At 32.6% G+C, this 15,390-nt stretch overlaps 1 protein-coding gene across 3 annotated transcripts in view; it reads right to left on the bottom strand.

Annotated features, from left to right (window-relative positions):
- Positions 1-15,390, bottom strand: part of LOC145283811 (cilia- and flagella-associated protein 206-like) — a 340,960-nt gene that overhangs the window by 252,489 nt on the left and 73,081 nt on the right. For all 3 annotated transcript variants that reach the window (XM_080132896.1, XM_080132898.1, XM_080132897.1), the window contains 2 exons: positions 11,197-11,287; positions 1,474-1,662 (listed from right to left, as the gene is read on the bottom strand). In XM_080132896.1, the coding sequence (XP_079989022.1) occupies positions 1,474-1,662; positions 11,197-11,287 (280 nt within the window). The remainder of the gene's footprint in view (positions 1-1,473; positions 1,663-11,196; positions 11,288-15,390) is intronic.

Raw genomic sequence — 15,390 nt, 5'->3', positions numbered from 1 at the left:
TTTCAAAGATTAGAAAAATCAGTCTATTTTACTAATTCACTTTTTACAATAACTTTGAACAACCGTTTTTAGGTTCGCTTTTTTTTTCTTTTTTTTTTTGTGTTAACCGAATTCTATCGATATTTTATTTTTTGCGTTGAACCATTCTTTTTCCCTTTTTCTATTGAGGGATAACCAAAAATTTATTTTATTTTTTTCTCTTAATCCGTTAAGTTTTGATTATGTACAAGAAAAAAAATCCTTTCTTGGTACAGCTGAAAAAAAAAAAAAATCACTTTTCTCCTTCAAGACAATTTGCATAATTTAGTTCACGATGTACTAGTGAAAACACCTTTTTTCTTCTTTGACTTTCGTAGTTACTTTGAAATGGTCACTTTTCTCCTTCAAGACAATTTGCATAATTTAGTTCACGATGTACTAGCGAAAACCTTTTTTTTTTTTCTTTGGCTTTCGTAGTCACTTTGAAATGGTTATTGGTATTTTGCTTTCAAGTATCCAGTGTTTGAATAACTCGTTCGACAAATTTTGTAGTTACTTTCGTTTGTTTTTCTTTTCTTTTTTTTTCGACCGTGATAACTTTCCGCGTAAATTATTTTTCGAATACTGTGTTGTGTCTAACAGTGAATTCTCGAGTAAATCTTTTTCAAAATCCTCGATGTTACTCTTGTGTTCAAACAGTAGTTTTTTGTTTTTTTTCCTTCGAGTACGTTTTTTTTTTTTTTTCAATCTTTCTCGAGCACGTATTTTTAGTTCACCACTGTTGAATTTAGTAGTGAATTTTCCCGCGTAAGTCTTTTTTCGAATTCTCAAGGCCACTGTTGTGTTTAATAGCTGATTTTATCCTGCGTAAGTTTTTTTTCGAATTCTTGACGCCACTGCTGTGTTTAACAGTGAATTTTATCCTGCGTAAGTCTTTTTTTATTTTATTTTTTTTTTTTTGGAATTCTCGACGCCGCTGTTGTGTTTAATAGTGGATTTTATCCCGTGTAAATCTTTTTTTGAATTCCCGTCGCCACTGTTGTGTCTGCAAAAATAATTAACAAGAACACGAAAGTAAAGGTATACAATAATATATTAGGAAGAAAAGTTATATATATATTTACATGTCTTCAGATATACTTCAGTTGGAGATATTCCGGTAGGTGGCGTGTTTCATGTCTTACTGGAGGCAGCATAAGCATCTTGCCTATTTGGCGGTCGTTGCCGGACTCCCCCGGTATTTGTGATTGATACTTTTATATATCTCACTCACCCGCCTATGTTAATTAATAGACGTCTCCGCAACACTTAATGAATTTCAAATAAAATAATAAAACAAATTCAAAGATTTTATTTTTTCACCATAATTCCAGATATTTTCTTCAATTTGTCAAATGGAAACTAAGGCAGTATTATGATTTGCAATACTAATTTTCTTTCCGTCAACTTCTCGTCAACAAAAGACTGAAAAGTTCATTTTCTCAGCAGACTTACCTGTTGCTTCTCTGACAACAGAAATATCAGTTGGACTGCCCAATCCAGATCGAAGTAAAACTGAGGTTACAATCTTTCGGTAAAGAGTCTCAATATCTTCTCTTGTTTGGGCACGGCTGTCAGTAATTTCTCTTATTACTGGATGTAATCGGGATTCCAGTACACGACGATGTTCCTCTAAAAATACATCTGAACAGAAGAGAAGCAACACTTTTATTTACAGTTTTGTATTTTTATAATTAATTTTTAATTTTAAAAAAATTGGTCGATTTATGTTTTACAAAATGGAGCAAATTATTCCAGGCTGGTTTTAAATGATTTCTAAACTTGAAGACTTTTTCCCAAACTTTTTGAAAAGCTAGTCGAAGCATTGTTAACATGTGGTTAAGTAAAATTCAATTATACACAAATCTGGGAAAATTCTAAATCATTATAAATACTGAATAAATAAATGAATATGATTTTTGTGGTTCAAACCAACCAAAAGTTTGCACTCATAAAAAATTCTGACTTTAGGTTTTAAACTTAGAACTAAAAAAAAAAAGATATATTTTCTAAATAAAGATTGCACAATTGTCCATCCATAATTTGGAATTTTTTTAATATTTACAAATAAATATCTCCGTTTTTATCACATTTTTAACTAAAAAGCCTAATATGTCATTTTTTACCGAATTTACCTTTTTAATGGTAGTACACTGTTTCTCTACAAGACCGATAAACCTTCAAACAAATAATGCAAAAAATAAACTTGTAATTTCAAGTAATGAAATAAAATTGCTAAAAGAAACAAAAATACAAAGATCAAAATAAACTATACTTTTATATTTGTGGTTTGTCTGTTTGCCCAGCGATACAATTGAAAGTAGTAAAATCTTATGGCGAATCCAACAATTTTGTATTCATTTTGTATTTGCATAGTTTACAATAACATTGTGTGGTTTGCGTTTGCATTAAAAATCCATAAACAGTAAAGACAACTTATAAAGTGGAAATTATTTTTTAAAAAATTAATAATAATAATGATAATAATATGAGGTTTAGGGCTAGGAGCAGAACCATACAGGGATCATCATTCATCGCAGGGCAACATTGCAGATCTATGTTAACATGGTACAAAACGACCAAAGAGATAAAAAAAAAGTTAGCAATGGCTTTTGTCTTGGTCTCTGTTCTGATACTACACTAACTCTATTCTGTTCTTGGTCAGTGAAGAAGAAATCTTTTTAGATTGAGGCAATTTTAATTTTTTGTCCTAATCCAAAGTACCTCTTTTAAGCGAGCTAGATTTTGCCACATTAAAAACCGAGCTTGTGTCTAACTTTGCCCTCGTGAGGTGGCAAGTAAATAGGAATGAGTTTATCATACAATAAAATACGATCAAAATTTTCAATTCTGCTGATATGTAAATAAAGTTGATTAGTTTCTCTTCACTGATTGAAAAGTTCAGGCTGGGATCATGCTGTTCTGTCTTTGGTAAGAGGAGAGGAAGTCTTTCTTGACAGAGGCAATTTTTATTTTTCCTCATCCAGAGTCTCTTGTTAAGTTAGCTGGTTATCCTTCACATAAAATCCGATTTTGTGTATGTGTGTGGGGCAAGGAGAGGGTAGGATAAATAGGAACATGTTTCCATAAGTTTCCATTTTGTTGACTTCTTTTTATTGTTATTAAACATAGGCACAAAAAGTGCTCATATGTTTTTATGAAGTCATAATAATGCATGCATTAATAAAAAAATTAATTTAGAAATGTTTAGATTGTTTTTATAGGATTTCATGTGACAGAGAGAGAGAGAGAGAACTTGAATGCTTACTGGAGAGAACGAGTACCTACTAGACACCATCCTCAAGTGTTTATCAGAACAACCTGACATGAGGATATTTTTCCCTATGGACAAATATTCAAATTCACATTCAGTATTCACAACCCAAATAATATCTCCTCACTATGGCTAACCCTCGTTGCCTTTACAAGGAATGGTGCACCTTTTCCAAGTGATGTTACCTCAAGTAATAACACGAAACTGGATCCACCAGACTAGATGAATTCTTGTTCTGGAATTCAGTAAAACCAAAAGACCAAAAAGAAAAATAACTATAACAGATTAAAATGATCAATTGCGGAGAGGAAAATTATGTTCTTAACTATTTACTAATTCAGTGTTTGAGAGATAAAGAACTTTAATGGAACATTCGAACATTTATTTACTTCATATAGAGTTTAAGTGTCAGTTCTAGGAATGGGGCTCCATGACTTTTAAGAAATTGAGAACTGAAGGAAAATGAAACAAAAAAAAGATAGATAGATAGATAGATAGATAGATAGATAGATAGATATACACGTATGATTAAAAGTGGGTGATTTATAACATTTACTTCGTTTGCACTAATCAATTATGAGTTACCTCCCTTGAACTAATCAATTATGAGTTACCTCCCTTGCACTAGTCAGTTATAAGTTATGACCTTTTATTATATCAGAGTTAAGAAAGGGTTTTTGCTCATTTATATTGTTATTAACAATATAAATGAGCAAAAACCCTTTCTTTCAGGTACCACAGAAACAGCAGATTTGCTAAAAATATGAAAGTATACTCGAATAAACATTATAAACTCCACCATCATAAGAAAGAATGGAAGCGCAGTGTGTCCAGTGAAACTTTATTGCATATTTTTTAGCAAACCAGCGATTTTCAATGAAAAGCAGAATTCAAAGATGCAACAATAAAGACAAAAATTGAAAATTATAGAAATGAAAAATACAATCAAAATAATACAACGGTTAGAGCTGGGAGTAGGAGTACACAAGGATCATCATTCATTTTATCTGCCTGGAAAGTAAAACCATCACAGAAAATTAACTTATAAAAAAGAAAATTGAATTTAAACTATCGGGACCCGTATCCTGGTGTTGCTCATTAAAATTAAAACAAAAATAAAAAGCAAGAAACATTTTACATGATAACATGTCAGCAACTTGAAAATATTTAAATATTTAAATGAAATGTACATTTCATAGCGGAGGCTTAATTGTCAAAAATTAAGTGATCATTTTATATTAAATTCATATAGTAAAGTGAACCTCCAGAATACAGGTAAAAAAAAAATTAAAATAAAATAAATAAATAAATAAATAAATAAAAAATAAAAAAATGAATACATAAATAATAATAATAATAATAATAATAATAACAATAATAATAATAATAATAATATCATCATCATCATCATCATCATCTCCTCCTCCTCCTCCTCCTCCTCCTCCTCCTCCTCTTTCTCCTTCTCCTCCTCCTCACTAGCAGTTTTCACACAGGCTATCATCAAAGAATTCTCTTTGAGAACAACTTGTTGTGTTCTCTATAGTCTGAGTCTCTCCTGATTTTCAGTACTCTCTACCTCCTTTCATATCGTTTGCAAATTAATTTGCGTTAAACTTTATAATGAAGAACTGAATGATCAGTTTAATTTATTGGTTTAAAATATTTTATTACTGTTACTATTATCTTCAATTATTTCAGGTGTTTCTAAAGTACTGAAATAGAATCACACTGGACTGTAATGTTTGTTTTTTGTTTTGTTTTTTTCCCCCGCCAAAAGTAAGAAAAGATACCAAAAAATAAAGTTGTAATTTTAAAGATAAATTAAAATTTATTAAAAAAAAGTATTATCATATCGCTAAAGAGAGAGATCTGCAAAAAAAGTATTATTTTTAATTATTATTGTAATAAAAACTAAAAAGAAGAGAGAAATCCACAATTTTCTTATAGTCTGATATTTTTCACTTGTTCATATTTTTCTGTATGATCAATTTTAAAGTCTGTTTGAACAAAACAGAAAAATGCAAATGTTAAAAATATTTTGAATGAAATTTAGATAACATTTGCATAGTATTTCACTTATTTATATTGCACTCTCACTTTTTTATAAACAAGTCATTGCTTATGAAGCCATTGTTTATAAAGGCCCATAAGTTACTAGATGATAAATGTCAATGTCAATGAGAATTATTACCAATGGTTGAGACTGTTCAGAATTTGATTTTTTTAAGAGAACGGTTTAACAGGAATTTATTGGACTTAAAAACGACCATGTTATAGTCATCTGGGATGTAGCCTCGTGGTATTGTCATCCACTTTGCTCATGGAAGTTTAGGTACATAGAGAGAGAAAGGAAAATCATTTATAGTGGTTGTAACTAGATGAGTTTTTGCTATGAAAGTTATGCAGAGGAATCATAGATTGGGGCTTAGTCAAGCAGCTACCATGAAAATAATAGAGCAGAGAAAGACTAGCAACCTTTTCTCCGTGAGAAAGATGTGGAAGGGAAGGGGAGATCCCCTTGTGGATTTCAAAGTAACTTTTGCACTCTGTCAAGGCAATAAACGGTGTTCTGAGTGGCACCTCCCAAAATGTAGCAACAGTATTCCATTTTTGGACATATTTGATTCTTATGCAGGCAGAGAATTGCATTGGGAATGAGATACCTTCTTTTTTTTTTTTACGTAGGAATCACTACTTATCAAGGCCTGGAGGCCACTCGAGGATAAAGGTTAATGGATATACATTAGTCAATGTGATTATAGAATAGTAAACATAGGTAGTGGAATTTTTGTAAATTGGATTACTTAGGTTCATTAAGAACTTGTTTATGTTGGACTTGAAGATAATCAGATTGTAGTCAGCTGGAAAGCAGGCTAACGAAGAGAGTTCCATAGGCATGCACTTCTAAAAAAGAAGCTTTGTTCATGCAATCTACATTTAGGTTTAGGCACAGAGAATAATCCAACCAAACTATTTTTTTCAGTGAACAATCACAGAAGCTTATCAAAACAGGCAGCTTCATCAAGGAGAGAGCCATTCATTTCAATTGGGATAAAGTTAAGATCCGAGTTTTTGCGATGAAAGGAAAGGATCTGGGTTTTACACGTATTAAAAGTAACCAGCCACATTTTTCCCATTGCATGACATGCTTCAAGTTAGAAGAGAGAGAATTAGAAAAATGCTGATCAGATTGTTGCCGTAGATGGTCATGTGATCAGCAAACATGCCAATGAATGTTCTTAGAATGTGATTTGTGAGATCATTAACGAAGATCAGGAAGAGAATTGTGCCCAAAATGGATCCTTGAAGCACACTAGATTTCTGCCTTACAATGAGTTCTTTTATCAACCTATAAGAAAGAAAAGATTTTATGGTCAAGAAGCCATTTCCAGATATTGCATAGCTAGCAAGCATTTCCAGATATTGCATAGCTAGCAAGCAATAAAACCTATCGAATGTCTTTGATCTCTCAAAAGCTATTGCTCTAGAAACAGCCATATAAATCAAGTGATCTATACTATCTTTTAGTGAATCTTCTTTTACTCTATAAAATTAAGAAGCATTTATTTGACTAAATATGTTTTAAGTAGCATTTTTTTTTCACTAAATATCTTTTAAGTAGCATTAATTTAACCAAATATGTTTTAAGTAGCATTTATTTGACCAAATATGTTTTAAGTAGCATTTATTTGACTAAATATGTTTTAAGTAGCATTTATTTGACTAAATATGTTTTAAGTAGCATTTATTTGACCAAATATGTTTTAGCAGCATTAATTTGATCAAATATGTTTTAGCAGCATTAATTTGATCAAATATGTTTTAAGTAGTATTTATTTGACTAGATATGATTAAAATAGCATTAATTTAACAAAATATGTTTTAAGTAGCATTTATTTGATCAAATATGTTTTAAGTAGTATTAATTTGATCAAATGTTTTAAGCAGCATTAATTTGATCAAATATGTTTTAAGTAGTATTTATTTGACCAAATATGTTTTAAGTAGCATTTATTTGACTAAATATGTTTTAAGTGGCATTTATTTGACTAAATATGTTTTAAGTGGCATTTATTTGACTAAATATGTTTTAAGTGGCATTTATTTGACTAAATATGTTTTAAGTGGCATTTATTTGACTAAATATGTTTTTAGCAGCATTAATTTGATCAAATATGTTTTAAGTAGTATTTATTTGACCAAAAATGTTTTAAGTAGCATTTATTTGACTAAATATGTTTTAAGTGGCATTTATTTGACTAAATATGTTTTAAGTGGCATTTATTTGACTAAATATGTTTTTAGCAGCATTAATTTGATCAAATATGTTTTAAGTAGCATTTATTTGACTAAATATGTTTTAAGTAGCATTTATTTGACTAAATATGTTTTTAGCAGCATTAATTTGATCAAATATGTTTTAAGTAGCATTTATTTGACTAAATATGTTTTAAGTAGCATTTAACTAAATATGTTTTAAGTAGCATTTATTTGATCAACTATGTTTTAAGTAGCATTTATTTGATCAAATATGTTTTAAGTAGCATTTATTTGACAAAATATGTTTTAAGTAGCATTTATTTGACTAAATATGTTTTAAGTAGCATTTATTTAACCAAATATGTTTTAAGTAGCATTTATTTGACAGAATAAGTCTATTTAAGTTGTGCACAGACAAGCTTACTGGCAAAAAGAAGTCAGATTTGTTAGAAATAATTTTTACTGAATTCAACTAGCAAATGTGAGATTAGTTAAGATACTACTTTTTGGTGAATCTCTGAATTTGCATCTTATTAAATTTTAGTAATAAATGTTAATAACAAAAGTGAAAATATATACCAGTCAGTTGTAAGTTCTCCTCTGACTCCTTCTATATCTGATTAAAAAAGTAACTCAAATATTGATCAGGATTGAATATTAAAATTAAAGAAAGCGATCAAAAATTAAATTTTGTTTACTAAATTCATGGACCAATATATGATCTATCAGACTAAGGAAACATATTTTTATGACACTTGTGTTACAAAAGCAATAGAGTATTAATATGGAGGAAACCGATTTTATCTATATATTAGACTAGCAGGGAGACCCCCACGTTGCTCGGGATTGAATAATGATCAACGAATATTTCACATTTCTATATTTTTATTGTCATCGATATCAATGAAATCGCTCCACATGCTTCCATGCAGTAATTAGTCCAAAATATATGTTATTCTACATTGTACTCTAGAGAACCTACTGTTTCTTTTATAAAATTATTTTATATAAACTTCTTTCCAGTTAACAAAAAAAAAATTAAGAAATTTACGTGAAGAGTTTGAACCTATAGACCATGTCATGCAAAAAAAAAACAAAAAAAACATGCTATCAACTTACCCACAGTAGAATTTTCAGGGCCCGTTGTTCTATAATTGTTGTTAAATGACAACATGGAAAAAAATGGCTAAATCGATGATAGATAAATTAAAATAACGGTTTTGATTATCGATTATCGGAGGGTATTCTGAGACAAAACTTCACTAAGATCACTCCCAGAGTTATACACTAAAGTTCTGTAAATTTTAAAGAAAATCTGTTCAATCGTTTCGGAGTCTATAAGGAACAAACTCACACGCACATAGACAAAGTTGCATTTACATAATTGTAGAGATAAAATAAAAAAGAAAAACTTTTAAAATCAAGTGTGTAGATAAAATGCTATAATTATCTCCCTTGTAACAGTCAGTTATAAGCTATCTTCTTTTATCAGATGGTGTCATGCCTGAGATTAGATTCTTCCTCACTATGACAGAGGCGGCAGCAACATGGTAGTGTTAGAGCAACCTGACTAAAAGTAAAAATCCAGAAGGTGTTGATGTGAGAATCTGTTGTCCTCCAGTCTTCTCTGCCTTTGCATATTGCAAGCAAGGTATGACAGGAAATCACACACCATGGAGTAAAGTTACCAATATTACTTCTGCATTTCTTTGTATGCTGGGCCAAACTTTCTTTGACTTTGTATGGAACTGCTAGGCATTGTTTCCCCAGGTGCCGAGAGAAAAAACCTGCACTCTTTCAGAAAAAACTATGGTCAACATGGAGGCCTTCATGCGAATCAGATAATCCTGAATGTTGTGAGTTCTGTGCAAAAATCTGATTCGCTCAACAATAATAACTGAGGACATATTTTTCAGATTTGTATAACACAACTAATAAATTATAAATAATTATAATTCCTAATAAAATAATTATAATTCCTAATAAGATAATTATAATTCCTAAAAAGTGATGTGTGAGGAGCACAGGCTTTTTTTTATAATTCCTTACTTCATGTTTTGTCTTGAGATATTCCAATAATTGCAGGTATATGCATACATAAACACAGATGTATGCAATTCCTACAGTTATGTGCTTAGAAAACAGAGCTATTAAACCTGAAATAATGATATAGGACAAGAAGGAGAAAGAAGCAACCTTAGTAGAAGTCATTGTCTCCCAATAATGCTGAGTTAAACATAGTTGAGAGGGAAAAGATAATGAAATACAAAGTTCTTATGTATGACATGAAAAGAAACTGGAATCTTAGGAAGATCTCTATCATTCCACTAAATATAGAAGCAACCGGACTCATGAAAAAGAGTCCCAAAAACTACTTGGCAAATATACTCGGGGAACGAAGTGCAAGAGAGATGCAGACAATTGCACTTAAAGGGACAGTTAGAATCTTTAAAAAAATCTCTCAGATAGAATATATGAGATAGCAGATGAATTGAAACAAAAACTCACACACAAACACACATTTAATGATGTATACATACACATTTTATAGCATTAACATTAAATTTGAAAAATGGGTGAAGTCAATCTAGTTCATCATTTTCTTTCCAGTTTTATACATGTATAAAATCATCCTCTCTAACACACGCACACGCACACACACACACACACACACACACACACACACACGCGCACACACGCACACGCACACACACACATGTATAAAAATTTTCTGACATAATTAATATCTGTAAACATGTTGAAAAAGTCGCTGTCCAAATATTCTATTCGCTCTGTACATTGAATAAAGTGGGCTCTCTAATAAAAAAAAATGGCTTCCTATGTATATATATTTGTGAATCTTGGTATATGCAAAGAACTCACCATTATCATTTATGTCTCATCAAAAGTAGAATCTATTAGTTAGTTTGATCTGTTAGATTAAATTCTATTTAGGCGCTATTTTTTTTAAATCTTACAAGATGATTTTATCTGTTAGATTCTAAAATGAACTATTACAATAGTGCTGCAAATTTAATAATGATATGTTTACAGTGTTTGCTTATGAGTTGGGATATCAGGCTCCAATCCTCAGTTAGGTCATAATAAAGACTCAAAAAACAGTATCTAATGTTTTCATACTAATCATTCAACATTATAAGGTCAAGAATAAGTGGAGCAATCCAGTGAAAGAAGTGGCAACCACTCCTATAGCTCAGTGTAGTAATTAATGAAAAGAGAGCCTTTAGGTCAATTTATTTTTTATGTTTATATAATTCTGGACCAGAAAGAAACCAAATCATGACAAGAAACTGAGTTTGGTGTGATTTTTCTGTTTTACAAAATATCAATAAATTATTTAATGATGAAGTGTAAAACTTATTTTAAATAATCCATTGAACAAAAGTTACTATTTTGCCTATATTGTTATAGAGTGGTTATCATATTATATTATAAATGAATGCTATAAATCCAACTAGATTTGAACTCAGCTTACTGGTTTCAAAGTTCAAATCAATATTTAGTGCACTATTTGTGCCCCCCCCCCATTTTGTTTCTGTATGATTCAGAAATGTAATTCCATGCCAATCAGATTGTTTCGATAGACCCATAAACACTTGAAATCACTTGTGATAACTGCTTACCTCTAGATGTGTAATTCATATCAAAATAAACTTGCATCTTGATTGTTTCAAGTGATGGAGATTTGGTATCCAAAATCCGAGTCACACACATCTGAAAAAAAGAAACCCAAAAAAAAGGCTAAGAAAAAAATTTGTTTTAGAGAAAAAATTCTTATAAGTTGATTAAAAGGAAAATCTATTATTTGGTATGAGTCTGAGGCTGAAAGTATGCTATTCTTCTATTAATTGTAGTAGTGTCTTTTAATCTTCAATTTGTATGTGTGTGTGGGGGGGGGGCAGTGTAGTATCTGTTCTTTTCTCATGTTACCATCCTCCTAGGTGTTGAGACACTTGTAGTCTGTCTAAACTGTACGAACGAACTGACTAAATCAAGATGGCCGACTCCTATTTATATCACCACAAGCAAGGGAGGTAACCATGTAACTGAAGCAAGGGAGGTAACCAATGTCTACATTAACATTGCTGCTGTCCTCAAGTGAATAATTTATTTCTGATTTAACAAGTCCCTTAGAAGCTCAGACGAAGCTCCTGCCTTGGTCAAACAATCAGACACCTGATCACAACCCCTGATCCATTCTATCTGTATCTCTCCTCTACTCTTCATTTCCTTCAGCCTTGCTACATCTATTCTCAATCGTCGATCGCTTACCAGATTGTTGGAATTCAATGTCTCCACAAGTGATGCATTATCTGTCTTGCAGAGAACGTCTGGCAATTTAGATAACTGAAATACCTCTTGTATCATAACCGCAGTCAAAACACCAGCATCAGCTCCCTCATTCAGAGCAAGAGTCTCTGAGGCCAATGGGCTTTTTGTCACTCTGTCCAATTTCTTTGACGCCCAACACATGGGGGCCATTTTGTCAGTACTTCCTCCAATAAAGACAACAAAACCACCCTGTGAAGATCCATCTTCCAGACTGGCATAAGAGGCATCAGTATAACACAAAATGTGTAAATCTGAGGGCTTTCCCAATTTTGGAAATGTTATAGAACCCTTCTTGGATTTCAATTTTGATAAGGCTTTATTCGCCTCAAATAAGGCTTTTACTTTGGGATGCTTTCCAGTGTTGCTCATTTTACACACATCAAAAGCTATATCAGGGCGTGTTTGAGTTGAAACCCACATCATCTGACCTGCAAGTCTCTTCAACTCATGCTTTTCTTCTTCATTCAGTTCATCATTTTTCCTCAGTATCCTCCCTTTGCTTATTTCTATTGGAGATATGGAAGATACATATAGATCTTGTTCTACAGTGATCCCATTTTCCTGTTGATTAACATTCAGTCCAACATATTTGAATGTTCCACTTTCATGAGATCCCACCTTAAATTTTTCTTTCAATGTTGCAATCACATCCCTTTCAAACTCTGTGTTTCCACAGAAAACAAAATCATCCACGTGCATAGCAAGAATTCCAGTCAAATTTCCTTTAATATCATGCCACAAAAACAATGCATTATCATAAGCACTTGCTACTCCTTTTAATTCAATCAAAGCCTGAGTAACTCTCTTGTACCATGCCCGTGGAGCATCATTCAATCCATAGATGCATCTTTTTAATTTCCACACTTGAGATTTAGGACAAACATCAGATGGTGGCCTCAGGTACACATCTCTCTCTAAAATACCACCTTGCAAAAAGGCTGAGGTAAAATCTATGGTCTGCAGCATCCAATTCTTTATTGATGCGGTTAGCATGACCATTCGCATAGCTTCACGGCTACATGTTGGGGAGTCCGTTTTCAGATTACTATTTTCTTCATAGCCTCGTGCTACAAGGCGAGCTTTCATTGTTTTCTGATTATCCTTGAATTTTTCAGTAATCACCCATCTTGTGGATATTGTTTTTTGACCTGTGTATGGCACACATTCAAATACTTCATAGGTGTTCATGTTTTTTATTTCTTTATGCTTGGCATCCATTACAGCTTTCGACTGCTCTTGTTCAGCGGTGAGCAGGACTACATTTTCCTGTTCAGTATATTGGGGCACTTCTCTCCAATGATCAATATGATTCCAGTTGATACAAACTTGATCCTCGTTTTCATCCTCAGGTTCTATATTGATCCAATGACTATATTTGCCAGTTGATTTAGGCTGTACTGACATAACCTTTCCTTTCTTCCACTCCCCACTTCCATTTATTTTATAAGTTATGGTCTTATTTCGGCCAGGTTTTTCAGTCTTATCTCTTAAACTGGTAGAACTATCAACAACTTCTTCTCTGTCTATATCTTCACTTTCTACCACTTGATTCTGCAACTCTTCCTCCTCAACTGAAAGGTATTCATTCTTCCCTTCTGTAGTGTTTCCCAGCATTTCAGCTTTTTTTGTTCTTTTTTCGTTGTTTTTATTCACTTTCATCAATTGGCACGGATGCATCCTATAAAATGCTCTGCCTAACACTTTTGCTGGACCACGCCATCCTTTAAAACCCTGCCTCCGATAATAGATTTGGTCTCCGGTAGCATAATCTTCATCAGCATAAGTTCTGACATTAGACCTGAGAGCTCTCCTAATTCTCTCACTGGACTCAGCTTCCAAAAAGTTTCTCCTTGCACTATGGAGAGCATTTAAATTTTTTCTCACCATGTCACTTGTAGTAGAGGACTCCATAGCAGGTAACTGGTCTGTCAGAATTGAGGGTGTATTTACATTGAAACCGAATACAAGTTCATTTGGACTGTGTCCAGAGTAATTGAGGAGGGCATTTTTTGCACAAATAGCCCATGCCAAGGCAATTTCAGGTTCACACTTCTCATCGTCAATTGTTTTTTTCATTGCCTCAGCAACTATCAAATTATGACGTTCTACAGTACCGTTGCTGAATGGACTTTCTGCGGCAGTAGTACAGGTCTCTATGTTGAGTTTTTCATTCATCTGTCTATAGTGTTCGTTGTTGAATTCACCCCCATTATCACTCAGAAAACGAACAGGAGATCCGAAATAGGTAATCCACATCATAAAGATGTTTTTGATGATCTCCTCCTTCTTCTTTGTTTTGATCAATGTTGCTGCTGAATACCTGGTAGCGGCATCAATGAGATGTAGTATCCACACCTCATTGTGGATGAACTCTTTCAAATCCATGCAAACTGTGTGATTAAATCTATTGCCAAGAGGCAATCCCACAACCGGTCGCAGTGGAGTTTTTTTAAATCTAAGGCAAATTTGACAGTTTTCACAAACCTCCTCAATCGCCTTTATAAATTCCTTGTCATTGAATTTGCCACTTTTTTTAACCAAGGAAACAAGTTTTTCCTTCGAGGCATGAGCAAACTGTCGATGAAGTTTTTCTGCTTTTTTTTTTTTTTCTGTGAAAGAACACTGACCAAAATTCTGAACATGTAATACAATGTTCTTAGTACCACTATGATCCAACAACTTATTTGTTAAGGGGAGACAATAGTGCCCTGAAGTTGTGGTCTTTAGTTCAATACATTTATCAAAAATCCAGCACATATCTTTCCGGAAATCTAGCACTATTCCTGCTGTCTTCATTGATTTGTGACTTAATAGAAGAGGCAAGTCGTTTTTCACAATATCTGCTTCGATATAAACTCTTATACCTCCGAGTGTAACCGGAAATTTAGCAACTTTAATTGCTGTGACAGCCACTCCATCACCAAAACAAAAACTCCGGTCTGAGTTCGTATACTTCACTAGTTGCAGGTCACTTTCATTTAAAGTATCTAAATAAACATCAAGCCACACTTCGCCAGCCAGTGTGCGAGTACAAGCAGAATCCAAGACTGCCATTCCAAATGTTTCCTTTACAAGATTTGAGATTTTTTCATTTGTACTGTTCAAATAAATATTTTCTTGAATGAACAACGTAATGTGTATTTGTTCTGTCGCTTCCGTAAACCTGGGCGTATTTCTAGGACACTCTCTAATTAGATGGTTCGGAGACTGACATTTGTAACACAACAACACGTTTCCACTTCGGTCACATGGATTAGATTGTCCTCGACGAAAACGCCTTTTGTTGTTACCCGGTTTAGAATAATTATAGTTGACGATTTCGGGCTCTGATTTCACTGCCGGTACATTTTCATCACGATAAATGTCACCAAATACTTTCTTTATCGATTCCTTCATGTTTTGATACGTCAAAACAGAACACGTTGTCCGCGCTAATTTTTCGTTCTCTTCCGATATGTTAACCGCGTTTAAAACAAGAAAAGCTT

This window comes from Euprymna scolopes, chromosome 8 (assembly GCF_053919585.1).
Source record: "Euprymna scolopes isolate OS-2025 chromosome 8, ASM5391958v1, whole genome shotgun sequence".
NCBI classification, from domain to species: domain Eukaryota; kingdom Metazoa; phylum Mollusca; class Cephalopoda; order Sepiida; family Sepiolidae; genus Euprymna; species Euprymna scolopes.
The sequence above is the reverse complement of the archived record's forward strand: the minus strand, read 5'-3'. Positions and strand labels throughout refer to the sequence as shown.